The 13,453-nt window shown below is 48.3% G+C and overlaps 1 protein-coding gene across 4 annotated transcripts in view; it reads left to right on the forward strand.

Annotated features, from left to right (window-relative positions):
• The window catches only part of ST5 (suppression of tumorigenicity 5), a 114,759-nt gene that overhangs the window by 70,787 nt on the left and 30,519 nt on the right, over nt 1-13,453 (forward strand). For 3 of the 4 annotated variants that reach the window (XM_008054569.2, XM_008054570.2, XM_021710647.1), the window contains exons 3-4: nt 7,148-8,410; nt 12,732-12,868. In XM_008054569.2, coding sequence (XP_008052760.1) covers nt 7,148-8,410; nt 12,732-12,868 — 1,400 coding nt within the window. The remainder of the gene's footprint in view (nt 1-7,147; nt 8,411-12,731; nt 12,869-13,453) is intronic. The other variant, XM_008054572.2, reaches the window with a different exon arrangement.

Below are 13,453 nucleotides of genomic sequence, written 5' to 3' on the forward strand. Positions count from 1 at the left end.
GATTTGGTCATCAAGTAGGTCAGTATGTTTGGGGAAGGGCTGGATCCAAATGCTTGAAGTAGGAGGAAAAAAAATCCCTGACCTTTTGTCTCCTCTAAGGAATGAGTTGGGAACACAGCAGTAAAAGCCAGGGTGATGGAAGCATAAAGCAGCACAGGGATGAAACTATGTGAGAAGATACTCAGAGCTTGTGAATGGGAGGAGGGTTCTCCAGACCATGTGAGAAGACACCTGGCACGAGTGGATGGAAAGTGGGTTCTCCAGTCTAAGGTCACCCTTTTAGATGGGCATTGGGCCCCTGCCTCCCTCGCTGCCTTCTCAAGGAAGTCGCTCTTACGTTTGTGCCCTCTGTGACCTTCATTGACAACTTTTCCCTTTATACTGGATCATTCCAGCTCCAGTCATCATTCAAGCATGCCATAATACCTTATAGCTCAAATTAGCAAGCAAAATGCCTCTGTTATGCCACATTCTCCTCCAACCACCCTCCCATGTATGTTTTCTTTTGTAGGAAAATTATTTGAAAGAGTTGTCTGATCTCTCTGTCTCCACTTCTCCCCCCTCCCACTTTCTTGAATTTCTTCCATTCGAGCTTCCCTTCTTACCTCTCTACCAAAATCTCTCTTCGTAAGATCCCAGTGACCTACATGTTGCCAAATCTAATGATCATTTGTCAGTCCTTCAACTCAGTTGTTGGCAGATTTGACTCAGTTGATCACTCCCTATTTCTTGAAGGTCTCAGGACATCACTCTTTTTTTTTTGAGTTGGAGTCTTACTCTGTCGCCCAGACTGGAGTGCAGTGGCGCGGCCACCGCAGCCTTGACCCGCTGGGTTCGGCGATCCTTCCACCTTAGCCTTCCAAGGAGCTGGAATTACAGGCATGCGCTACCACGCCTGGCTGATTTTTTGATTTATTGTAGAGATGAGGTCTCGCTGCCCAGGCGGGTCTCGAACCCGCAGGCTCAGGCAGTCCACCCACCTCAACCTCCCAAAGGAGCAGGATTACAGGTTGAGCCACCAAGCCCAGCTCAGGACATCACTCTTAATAGTCTTCGTTTTTTTGAGTCAGAGTCTCACTCTGTTGCCCAGGCTGGAGTGCATTGGCATACTCACGGCTACCACAGCCTCAACCTGCTGGGCTCAGGCGATCCTTCTGTCTCAGCCTTCCAAAGCTGGAACGGTAGCCACATGCCACATTGCCCTGCGGTTTTGTTGTTGTTGTTTGTTTGTTTTACTTATTGTAGAGATGAGGGCTCACCAAGTTGTCCAGGCTAGTGTCAAACCCCCAGGCTCTGGCGGTTCTCTCGCCCCTGCTTCCCAAAGTGCTGAGATTACATGCCTGAGTCACTGCGCCTGGCCCTTCCTCTTTTTTTACTAAATGTTCTCCTCGGTCAGTCTCTCAGTCTCCTTGGCTGGTTCCTCCTCCTTGGCTGGACCTTGAAACACTGGAATGTCCCAGGGTTCAGTCCTTGGATTTTTTTTCTAGCTATACTTACATCCTGGTCACATAGTTTTTAAGTTATATCTATATATGACTAATGACTCCTAAATTGAAATTTATAACTGGAACCCCATTCTACTAGGTGTTCAGATAAAAAATCTTGATCTCTTTGTCTCTCATGCCCCTCATCTAATCCATCAAAATAGATCCTTCTCTACTGCTACTGTTCTAATTCAAGCCTTCATAATCTGGATTGTTGCAGTGGTCCTCTGAGTAGTCTCCTTGCTGCCACCCTAGCACCCCTGCATGTCATCCTCTAATGTGAAGTCACTCTTCTGCTCACACCTCTTCAAGAGCTTCCTTCTCTTCGGAGTACAAGCCTAAGTCCTATCAGTGGTCCATGGGGTCCTCCATGATGTAGCCTCTGGTGTCTCTCAGACTCATCTCCAGCTCACTCCTCTTTCTTCTCCCTCCACTCTGGTCACACAGGCCTGCCTTCCTGTTGTCCCTGAAATACAGTAGGTATGCAGTCGTCTTTACCCTCCTGCTCTTTCTACCCAGAACATTCTTCCCCTAGATAAACACATTGCTACTTCCTTCAGGTTATGTCACATGCTCCCCTGGCAGAGGGGCCTTCCCTGATCTCTCTCTCTATGAAACAGCAACTCATCCTCCCATTAACCTTTTAGGCCTTCACCCTCCTTTCTTCTTTATTGGCCCCATAACCATCCCACAGAGTTGATTTGTTTGTGATTTGCTCACTCTAAACAAAGCAACATGGTGTCCCTCCATCAGAATGTCACCTGTAGAAAAAGAGATTTTATCTATTTTTAGTCTCTGCTGACCATTGATGCCTAAAATAGTGCCCAGAATAAATTGAGTGTTCAGTATACACTGGTTGAATGAATGAAGAGCCAACGTGTGTCTTCAGCTTGGGGTTCTGGCACACTGTGGTCTGGGTGAGAGGTGGCTGCCTGTGCTCTGTTTCAGAGAAGGTTAGCAAGGAGCTGTCCAGGAAATGCTGAAAAAGTGATGCTGGAGCATGTCAGTGGCAGAGTGGTCGACCGAACCACGAGGAAGGCTTTGCATAGGCGGTGGCTTCCTGAGGCATCCTTGATCCAGGCACTGCCATTCTCTTGACCACAGTTTCCCCTTACCTAACAGAGAGATAATTATTTTGCTTTCACTCCCATTCTCAGTTTGAGGAACTAGGAAAAAACTAGAGTGAGTAAAACTGAAGCCCAAGAGTGAGTGCTCTTTTCCATCCATGCCAGGAGATGCCACCTGCCATGTAAACTCACTGTCCCAAAGACCCAAGCATCCTGACACTTGGCCCCTATTGTGTCCCTCCTGAAGCCTTCCTGCTCTCTAGGTGACAGATTCTCCTGAGCCCTCCCTCAACCTGGGAGTAAAGACTGATGAAGGCTGATTCTTGGAATAACAGCACTAGCTTCAGTTCCAGGACTGCACCTGTAAGAACATCAGAGCCTGTAGTAGTGAGAGAGATCCAGTCCAAACATTGTGGAAGCTGGTCTGAGGACAGGTGAAGGAGAGAGGCATGGGGATGGAAGTCCCGGGCCAGTGGTTCTCTGCTGGAATGGGAGAAGGTCAGTTGTACACAAGCCTGACCCTTCCCACCTACATCATTTTACTACTGCAGCATAGCAAGCCACCCTAAAACTTAGTGACTTATTTATCACATTTCACATGTGGGTTTTCTGGCAGTTTCTCTAGGGTTTCCCCTGGGCACACTCATGTAGCTGGACCCAAGATGGCCTCACTCACATTTCAGGTAGTTGGAGGCTGGCTGTTGACAGAGGTGCCTTGGTTATGGTCCACGTGACCACTCATCCTCCAGAAGACTAGATTGGCTTCTTGTGTGACAGCATTCTAAGTAGGTAAAGGGAGAAGCTTCAAGGCCTCTTGAGGCCTCAAGTTTGGCGTTTGGACATCTTTTAATTTTCACCACCACATTCTATTTGTCAAAGCAAATAGAGGTCAACCCAGATTCAAGGGGCAGAGGAGTAGACTCCACCTTTCCATAGCATGAGCTACAAGGAATTCATGGTCATATTTAATGTACTGCCCCTGCCTCAACAATATTTAGGATCTAAAGACAGAGATAAACTGATAAAAGTTTCCCAGGTGATTCTTCTGAATAGTCATTCCTTGTTAATATTAGTAATTATCAAGCTAAGACTGAGCACTCTGTGTTAGGCACTAAGCGCAACATTTGATGTGTATTATCTCTATTTCTCCCAACAATTCCCTGAGATATGTGGTCTTCTAACTCTAAGGAAACTGAGGCTTAGAGAGAGAAAGTAACTTGCTCAAAGCCATGAAGCTTTCAAGTGGCTACATTGAACTTGAACCCTAAGGCCATGATGTTCTTACTCTTTATTGAGAATGACTGGCCTGGCATAACTTGGTAAAAAAACAGTACTAATGATAATTAACATTTCACATCCATGGTCTTGTGTGCCATGACAACCCTGCTATGTGGAACAATTTGAGAAAATGAAACTGGATGCTCAGAGAGTGAGCTCATTGCTAATAAGAAGTGGAATCAGAAACATATGGAGAGACTGCAGAGAATTCTACCCTCAAGTGAGAATGCCATCCACCTGAGGACAGGGGCTTACCTTTTTTGTTTACCAGTTTATCCCCAAGACCTCAGAGCGAGTGAATGCCACCTTCTCTCTGATGAACTCAGGGATGCCCGGGTTCATCATATTCAGGCCCCTCTTTGGTGGAGTGCCTTGGGCCTGGCCTGTGATCAGCAATGATACCAAAGACAGCATCTTAAGAGGAAAGGGCCAGCCCACTGTACTGTAGGTGTTACTAGAGGAGAGAAGTGAAACCTCAGTAAAAGCCTAGGCATTGAGAGAAACATCTCAGTGACTCAGCCTGTAATCCCGCGCCTTTGGGAGGCTGAGGTGAGTGGATTGCCTGAGCCTGCGGGTTCGAGACCCACCTGGGCAGGCGAGACCTCATCTCTACAATAAATCAAAAAAATTAGCCAGGCGTGGTAGCGTGCGCCTGTAGTTCCAGCTACTTGGAAGGCTGAGGCAGAAGGATTGCCGGAGTCCAGCAGGTCGAGGCTGCGGTGGCTGGAAGCGGCCACTGCACTCCAGTCTGGGCGATAGTGAGACTCCAACTCAAAAAAAAAAAAAGAGAAAAGGGCCAGCCCACTGTACTGTAGGTGTTACTAGAGGAGAGAAGTGAAACCTCAGTAAAAGCCTAGGCATTGAGAGAAACATCTTAACCTGTAGAGATTTATTCATGCTGCAACCACTAAGGGAAGTTATAGAATCATTCTTTCTGGAAGCATACTGGAGTCAGATGGGCCAGAGATTCTGAACCATTGTTCTGCCCCACCTACAGGAGCTATGCTCCCAATGACCATAAGTAACAATTGTTCCATGGACCAGTGAACTCTTATCTTGGAGGTTAGGAAACACACCCATAAGGGGAGCATATGTCAAAATGTCTGGAGGGGGTGAGGTGCATGTCGCTTAAAAAGACTTCTCAAGAGATTCTGAGTCTTAGTAGGTGTCTGTCATCACCCATTAGAATTTAAGCTTCCTGAGGACATGAATTTTTGTCTATTTTGTTTATCCTTGTATCCAGCACCTAGAACAGGGCCTAGCATGCAGTAGGTACTCACTAATTATTTGTTGAATGAATAAACAAATGATGTGGTCCTCTAGTAAAATGCATCTTCTCTTACCTCTGGTTGAGAATAACTTGAATAGAGTCCTTTTTAGCCCAGGCACTCATTTGCTTAGGGGGCTGGACTGATAACCTTTTTATAATATAGGTCTGTAAAATAAATAAGAGAGACCTAAGGCCTCTGTCAATTGTGAGTAGGTCAGGATCTCCCTGGGCTCAAGCTTGGTGCATTGCCTGCTGCTGCCTACCCTAGGGATGGCTGAGGCTTACTCTGTTCATACCTCCTCACTGAGCAGAGTCTTTTTGGTCATTGGCTTGGCTGGGCACCGAATTTCTCTCATCTGTGCCCGTATATACATGGGATGGTTCTTGTTGGACTTGCCCTTTTAAAAACAACTTAAGCATGTTGAGGTTTCCTGTTGATTGGGGCCAGCCAGAGGCCTATGACCCAACAGGGAATTGTCAGCCAATCCGTGACTCACTCGAGCTCCAGTTTTCTGTGTGTGAGCAAGCAGTGACAGCAGTCTGGCTGGGGGCAGCTGGCTGCTTTCCTGTGAATGGCATGGCACTGTGAAGCCTATGAGGCTAGACAGCCAGCATGGAGGGCATGGCATTAGGGTCAGGTGGGCCTTTGTAGTGTGCAGTGTTGGCAAATCTTGCCATCTTTGAACTAAACCTGTTTGGACAGAGTTCTGAAAGCTGACAGTGAGTTTCCTAGTAGCCAACCAGAAGAGTGTGCAGAAGAGGAAGTGTGTGTTTGGTTCTCTCCAATAAGCTCACGTGCCCCTTTCCCTTTCTGTTTTTGCTTAGCACCTTCCAGATACTGTGACCCTGACCTAGAAGAAATCAAGATGAAGTAGGGAAGATCAAGAGGTCCTTTGATACTTGTAAATGCTGTGTTTTAGACAGGGGTGTGCCCAGTGCCAAGGGGCTCAGGCAGTACTGTGGGCCTGGGCAGTTTACAGAGACAGCAGAGGCACTGCTTCTCCACCAGAGGCAACTCAGTGTCATATAAGTTCATGTCTCTGCTTCACTTACCAGCTGAGTGACCTTGGATGAGCTAGTTACCCTTTCTGTGCCTTAGTGTTTTTCATTTGTAAAATAAATATAATAATTCATGATAATAAGCTCATAGAATTTTTGTGAAGATTAAATGAGTTAGTATATGTGGAAACATTTCTTTAGAACTGTTCCCGGTATTTGCTAAGATCTGTAGATGGATTTGGGGCTGAGAAATGGCTGATGTTTATAGGCCGTGATGCTACTCCTGGAGGCGGGAACTGTGTAAGGGGTTGGTCTCCCCTTCCTATTGGCCTCCTCCTCACTGAGAGAGTGGAAAGGACTGTTTCCTGAGGGGCTCTCCAGACCTTTTTGAAGCCCTCAAGGATCCTAATTCTGGTCAGGATCCAAGGTGAGGAAGCGAGATGTTGTGTCCAGTAGCAAACGTCTCAGGGGAGATGGGAGATTGTTAGGGGGAAAGATCAAAGTGTTCAAGTGTATATATTTGGGGCCACTACAGAAAGTAGTGTGCTAGAACTGCCTTTTGCTTGCTAATGAGGGTTGATGAATGACATCTCTTCTCACCTCCACTTTCATTGTCACATTGGTAACTCAATCATAGCAGGGACATTTATACTACAGAAACTGGCAGATGCTACTGATCTACGCCATCTCCCCCAGAGAGGTGGTTGTTAAGCATTTAGGAGCACACCACTCGTCTTGCTGTTCTCTTGTTGGCAGCTGTAGATTCTTGGGATGCTCTAGCCTATTATAGAACAGGCTTCTATTCCAGACATTACTCAGGGTCTCTGGAGGTGAGTTGGGCAAAGAGGCCCGTTGAGTTTGGTCTGCTGTGGTTAAGGGTCTGCTTCTCTCCTTGAGGACAGCCTTTAAGATACATTACTTGAATAGATTACTTTTAGCTCACCAGTTCTGCAGAAAAGAGATGCTGAGCTCTGTAAGAGTAAAACACGATGCCTCTGGTTGTTAGGCCACTCACTGCCATTTTCTTTATTCTTTTTTTTTGCTCCCAGGTCTCAGTCAGTCTCTCCACCTCCAGTTCTCTCCCCACCAAGGAGTCCCGTCTACCCCCTCAGCGATAGTGAAACCTCAGCCTGCAGGTACCCCAGCCACTCCAGCTCCCGGGTGCTCCTCGAGGACTGGCACTCCCACGATCCTTCACCCCAGAACCCTCAGGATCCCTCCCCAGATACTTCACCTCCCATCTGTCCCCTCAAGGCTACCAGCTTCAGTTATTTGGACAGAAGCACTTCAGTGTGCAAGAGAGAGGACCCAAAGGAGCACGTCCAAGGCGCAGCCCAGGATGCAGAGGGAGTAGCTTCCTTCCTCCCCCTTGCCCAGAGCACGCCATTCTCAGGACCAGCGGCTGGCCCACGGAGCGTCCTGCTGAACCGCACTGGCACCCGTGCCCACAGTCTGGGCATCCGGGAGAAGATTTCAGCATGGGAAGGTCGCCGAGAGGCTTCGCCCAGGATGATGAGCCTATGTGGAGAGAAGCGGGAGGGCTCTGGGGGCGAGTGTGCAGCCAGTGAGGGCTGCCCCAGCGTGGGCTGCCCCAGTGTGGTGCCGTCCCCCTGCAGCTCAGAAAAGACCTTTGATTTCAAGGGCCTCCGGAGGATGAGCAGGACCTTCTCCGAGTGTTCCTACCCTGAGACCGAGGAGGAGGGAGAGGCACTCCCTGTCCGGGACTCTGTCTACCGGCTGGAGAAACGGCCAGGCCGGAATGAGCCCAGTGCCTTCCTCAGGGGGCATGGCAGCAGGAAGGAGAGCTCAGCAGTGCTGAGCCGGATCCAGAAAATTGAACAGGCCCTGAAGGAGCAGCCAGGCCGGGGGCTCCCCCAGCTCCCCAGTAGCTGTTACAGTGTAGACCGAGGGAAAAGGAAGACTGGAACCTTGGGCACCTTGGAGGAACCGACAGGGAGTGCAAGTGTGAGCGCCGGCAGCCGGGCAGTAGGAGTGGCTGGAGTTGGGGGGGAGGCGGGCCCACCCCCGGAGAGGGAAGGCAGTGGTCCTACTAAGCCAGGGACCCCTGGAAATAGCCCTAGCTCCCAGCTGCTGCCATCGAAGAGCTCCCTTGATCCCGCTGTGAACCCTGTCCCTAAACCCAAGCGCACCTTTGAATATGAGGCTGACAAGAACCCCAAGAGTAAGCCGAGCAATGGTCTACCTCCTTCACCCACACCTGCTGCTCCACCCCCCTTGCCCTCCACCCCAGCCCCACCAGTCACCCGGAGACCCAAGAAGGACATGCGTGGTCACCGCAAGTCCCAGAACAGGTAACACGCGCCCCTGCAGTGTCTTGTGGCTTTCTTTAGAGGGAGAATGCAAAAGCGGATTATTGTGTGGGTCACAGTCAGTAGTGCTTTCTGAGCTCTGGAGCACTGAAAACTTGTCAGGTGGTAGATGTGCTAGTGAAAAATGAGATTGTTCTTTTGCTCTTACGAGATACTTGAACATGAGTGGGAGGGTGAAGCACTTCTTCCCAGTGCTGTGAAAGTGTTGGCTGCGTTTGCTCTTTGGGGTGGAGCTGGGCTGTGTGGCCAGCCCTGTTGGAGGCCTTTCCAACAGGGTTCAGTCCTTCCATGGGGAAGGATTGAGGAGGTAGAGTGGGCAGTCCCTTGAGTACTGATAAGCTCTTAGCCTCCCTACCACTCGAAATACCAGCATTAGAAATGTGTTTCTTCAAGTGAATCGTTTTCCGAATACTGTGTTTTATCAGTAACATGGCAGTGTCAGCACACTTAACATGATTCGCTCTCTCCTGAGGGCCTCCTAGCCATATAGGAGCCCTGGGCCCTGTATTAAGAGGGGATTCTTGGATCCCAAAAGAGGAGACTGATGGAAAAAGGGGTGAAAGAACATTTCATGTACTTCTTGGGGCCATGTCCAAGAATGACCTGTTCCGATGCTCACGTTTGTACTGTGGTCAATCTCAGCATTTCTGAGCCTGGACTACGAGAGCTGTTTGCTCAGGCTGGCTTGTGAGCTAGAGCTGCCAGAGTTGGTAAAAGTTGACAGGCATCTTATCTTCTGGAATGGGGTAGGCTGGGAGTCAGCTTCCTTTGGAAGATCTGTCCTCCTACGCCTTACTGCCTTTCCCATCTAACCCAAAGTCAGATGGGCATTTAGATTGGTTTCACTTCTAGGGATTCTCCAGTCTGTCTTCATACTTCAGGCTTTATCTAGCCTATCCCATCTCATATATAAACTTTCCTGCCATGTGCAGAGTGGAAGACATTACAAAGGTTCAAACCCCACAGCCAGAACGGCCCTTGGCTAAGGGTAATCCTGTGTTTCAGCCCACTCCAAAATGCTCACTGGCTCTTTAATTCTGTAACAACCTGCCAAGAGTATTTGCTTTGTCCTTATTCTTCCATTTTCTATAAACCCCCATCCAGAGCCTCCTGTGCGCCAAGCTCTGTGCTAGTCAAGGGGTCAAGACATGGTTTGTGCATTCAAGGATTTCATAGATATCATCACATGTGCCGTGACCCATGTCATTACAGGAGGTTGCAGAGAACCAAGGGCGAGGAATCTTCAGTGAGACTTGGGTGTTGGGGCGACGGGGGATGGAATCCTCATAGAAGCAGTTTCTGAGCTAAGTTTAGAAGAGCAAAGAGCAGTTAACTAGGTGACCAAAGGGATGGGGGGAGAGTTAATCAGTCTGGAGGTTTTACACACATTGCATTTACATATAATATATACACACATAGACCATATATGGTGGAGTCCCTTCATGTAAGAATTAACTTAGCCAACTTGACTTTGTGCTCTTGGAAAAAGAGAAGCAGTTCCAGAAGTGCATTCTGTTCTGTATGCCTTTCCACACAGGGAGCATGTTCCCCAAGGAGTATGAGATGGTAAGTTTGTGTCTTTTACACCTAGTGCGATTCTTATAATTAATGTATTAAAAAAAAACTATTTTAAAAATGCAAAATTAAACCTAAGAAAAAGAAATCTGTTTAAATATCTGGGAGAGAAACTGTAATAAGTCTTAATGAGGGACAGTATGTTGGTCTTCAGCGCACCACCTTTCTGGGGGATGTTCAAGGACAATTTGCACATGCTTGTGTCTTGTGTGCTGACTTGAGGACTACCTGCATAAGATGCTGACTCTACTGTATATGCCAGTGAAAACTTGGTCTCACACTCACTGCAGTTCATGGGCTGACATTAGGGAACCACTGTGCTCAGCCTTCAGATATTTAACTAGTTGAGAAGGCTAGGCCAAAGACAGATATTTGAGTCGTCGAGGTACATAAGTAACTCACACCTGTAATCCCAGTGCTTTGGGAGGCCGAGGCAGAAGGATCACTTGAGGCTAGGAGTCTAAAACCAGCCTGGGAAACAGCAAGACCTTGTCTGTACAAAAAAATTTTTTAAAAAATTAGTCACGTGTGGTGGTATACTTCTGTGGTCCCTGCTACGTGGAAAGCTGAAGCAGGAGGATTGCTTGAGCCCAGGAGTTGGAGGATACAGTGAGCTGTGATCATAACACTGCACTCCAGCCTGGGTGATGGAGCAAGACCCTGCTTCCAAGGAAGGAGGAAGGAAGAAAGGAAGGAGGGAGGGAGAGAGGGAGGAAGGAAGGAAGGAAGGGAAAAAATTTACAGACGGCGGATACCGTGATAGCTCATGGATATTTGACACCTAGAAAGTGCAGAGTGAAAAAGAGTCTTGAAGACAGAATTTTGTGAGACTCTGGCATTTAAAAGACAAGTGAAAAAAGAGAATCCCTCACAAGAGCCTGAAGAGTGGTGACCAACTAGGATGGCCAGGCTCGGTGGTTCAACCTGTAATCCCAGCACTTTGGGAGGCCAAGGCAAGTAGATTGCCTGAGCCCAACTTGGCAAGACCTTGTCTCTACAATTAAAAAAAAGAATTAGCTGGACTCGGTGGCTCAGCCTGTAATCCTGTGCCGTTGGGAGGCTGAGGTGAGTGGATTGCCTGAGCCCGCGGGTTTGAGACCCGTCTGGACAGCAAGACCTCATCTCTACAATAAATCAAAAAATCAGCCGGGCGTGGTAGTGCATGCCTGTAATTCCGGCTACTTGGAAAGCTGAGGCGGAAGGATCGCCGGAGCCCAGCAGGTCGAGGCTGCGGTGGCCAGGAGCGGCCACTGCACTCCAGTCTGGGCGACAGAGTGAGACTCCAACTCAAAAAAAAAAAAAAAAATTAGCCAGGCGTGGTAGCACACACCTATAGTTCCAGCTACTTGGAAAGCTGAGGCGGAAGGATCACCGGAGCCCGGCAGGTCAACACTGGAATGGCCGTGAGCGTGCCACTGCACTCCAGCCTAGGCGACGGAGTGAGACTCAAAACAACAACAACAACAACAACAACAACAACAAAAAACTAGTACAGATGATGTCAAAGAGGAACAGGAGGAGAACGGCAATATAAGGTGTGTTCAGTTGTGTTGCGTGCCACAGGAAGACCAGGCAAGCCAAGAGCAAGATGTGGCCTTTAGAGGACACCTTTAGCCCTTGACTTGCACCCAGGACTCTCTTGTTCAGTAAACAAGAGAAAAAGGACTTCATTGACTGAAAGGTCTGATGGTACCTGAAGGGAGAAGGAGGTGTTATTGGGTGAGAGGAGGTATCCGGTCAGTACTGTTCCTCCTTTCCCTCTCCAGGAGCCTGCTGGGACTTGCCTTGGAGAGGGAGAGGCTGCAGTCGGGGTCTCTGAGGCAGGAGAGGAGGAGAGACTGCTGTGGGCACATGGCATCTTCGGAGCCAACAAACTGTGGTCTTGAAATTCTGCAGGAGAGGGGAAGGTTATTTGGGGGATGAAGAGGAGCAGATGCTTAGCTGGAGGGGAGTTGGGTCTTGGCAGTAGCTTCTGGCTGTAAATTGCCCTCCCGGCTCCACCTCGATAGTGGTCTGATCTGTTTTGAGGGCTCAGCCCTTCCTGTTTCAACAAACTCCCCCAGCACCACCTTCTGCTCCAACCCCCTGACATCCCCGAGCAGGACCCTTCCAGCGTGGAGCTCTTCTACCTGCTTAGTGCAGTGGTAGGAGTCCTGGCCAGGGTGCGCCTGTGGCCATGAGACTCCAGAGACAGATCAAACACTTAGTTTCTGTGGTGATGGCAGATGCTTTTCCAGGAGAATAATTCCTAGGACACAGAGGCCAGAGTTGTGGTTAAAGCACAGACCCTGGAGTCACACAGCCTGGGAGAGTCCTGCCTTTGTCATTTAATCTTCTCATTGGTAAAACAGTGCAATATCTGGTAGCACTGTTGTGAACATAATGAGATAACAGATGCAAAGGTGCATTTGATATAGCATCTGACACATAGCATGCTTCCCCTCCCCCCTTCTTTTTTATTTAAAAGTCTTGAAGAATAAAGTAATAATAGCATGCTTTGAATCTATTGGTACCATTAGGGATAAGGCGTGTTGCAGGCACCCAGGCTAGGGACTTTCAGACCATCTGTCTCTTTTTTTGGTTGGAAATTTTGGATTTACCTTGATGCTTTTCTAGTAGCTGGTTTGATAAGGAGGACTCTGGTCTTTTCTGTTGCCCATGGATGTTCCCTAGCAAGGCAGCAGAGATCTGGTTCAGTGGGAATGACTCTTGTTCTTGTTATCCACAGAAAATCCTTTGAGTTTGAGGATGCACCCAGTCTCCAGTCCCTGTACCCCTCTTCTCCCACTGAGAATGGTACTGAGAACCAACCCAAGTTTGGATCCAAAAGCACTTTAGAAGAAAATGCCTATGAAGACATTGTGGGTAAGCAGTGGCAGGGGTGGCGGCTGGCTCATCCCTGGGGACTGCAGAAGAACAGGAACAGGAGGAGACACTCAAAGCGTCACTTAATTCACTATGAGGACATGGCCCCACTTTCTGAATCCCAGAAATGGGCGTTGGAAGAAGCACATTAGCAAAGAGCAGCTGAGTGATTAAAGCCTGGCTTGGATGATCTGAGAGTCAAAGGGGCTCTGAGGCCATGAGAGCCAGAAAACAGCATCATTCCTTCTTTACTTTTGGAAGGCTTTGGAGTCCTCCAGGACCTCTTGCTTAGCTGCATGTCCTTAGGCAAATCCCTTAACTTTTGGGAAGACTGCTTTTCTCTTATAAAGTGATATGATGATATTAACAATGATAATACAAATACTTCACAAGGTTATCATTAGGATTAAATAAGAATAAGATGCTGGCAGCTTTTGTGTCTGGTGAAGTCCTGTGTTATTGTCAAAGATGGCTATCTTCTCACTGTGTCCTCACATGGCAGAAGGGCCAAGAGTGTTCTCTGGGGTCCCTTTTTTTTTTTTTTTTGAGTTGGAGTCTCACTCTGTCGCCCAGACTGGAGTGCAG

Source organism: Carlito syrichta, unplaced genomic scaffold (genome assembly GCF_000164805.1).
Source record: "Carlito syrichta isolate Samal-C Ts95f unplaced genomic scaffold, Tarsius_syrichta-2.0.1 Scaffold296499, whole genome shotgun sequence".
In the NCBI taxonomy this organism is placed as follows: domain Eukaryota; kingdom Metazoa; phylum Chordata; class Mammalia; order Primates; family Tarsiidae; genus Carlito; species Carlito syrichta.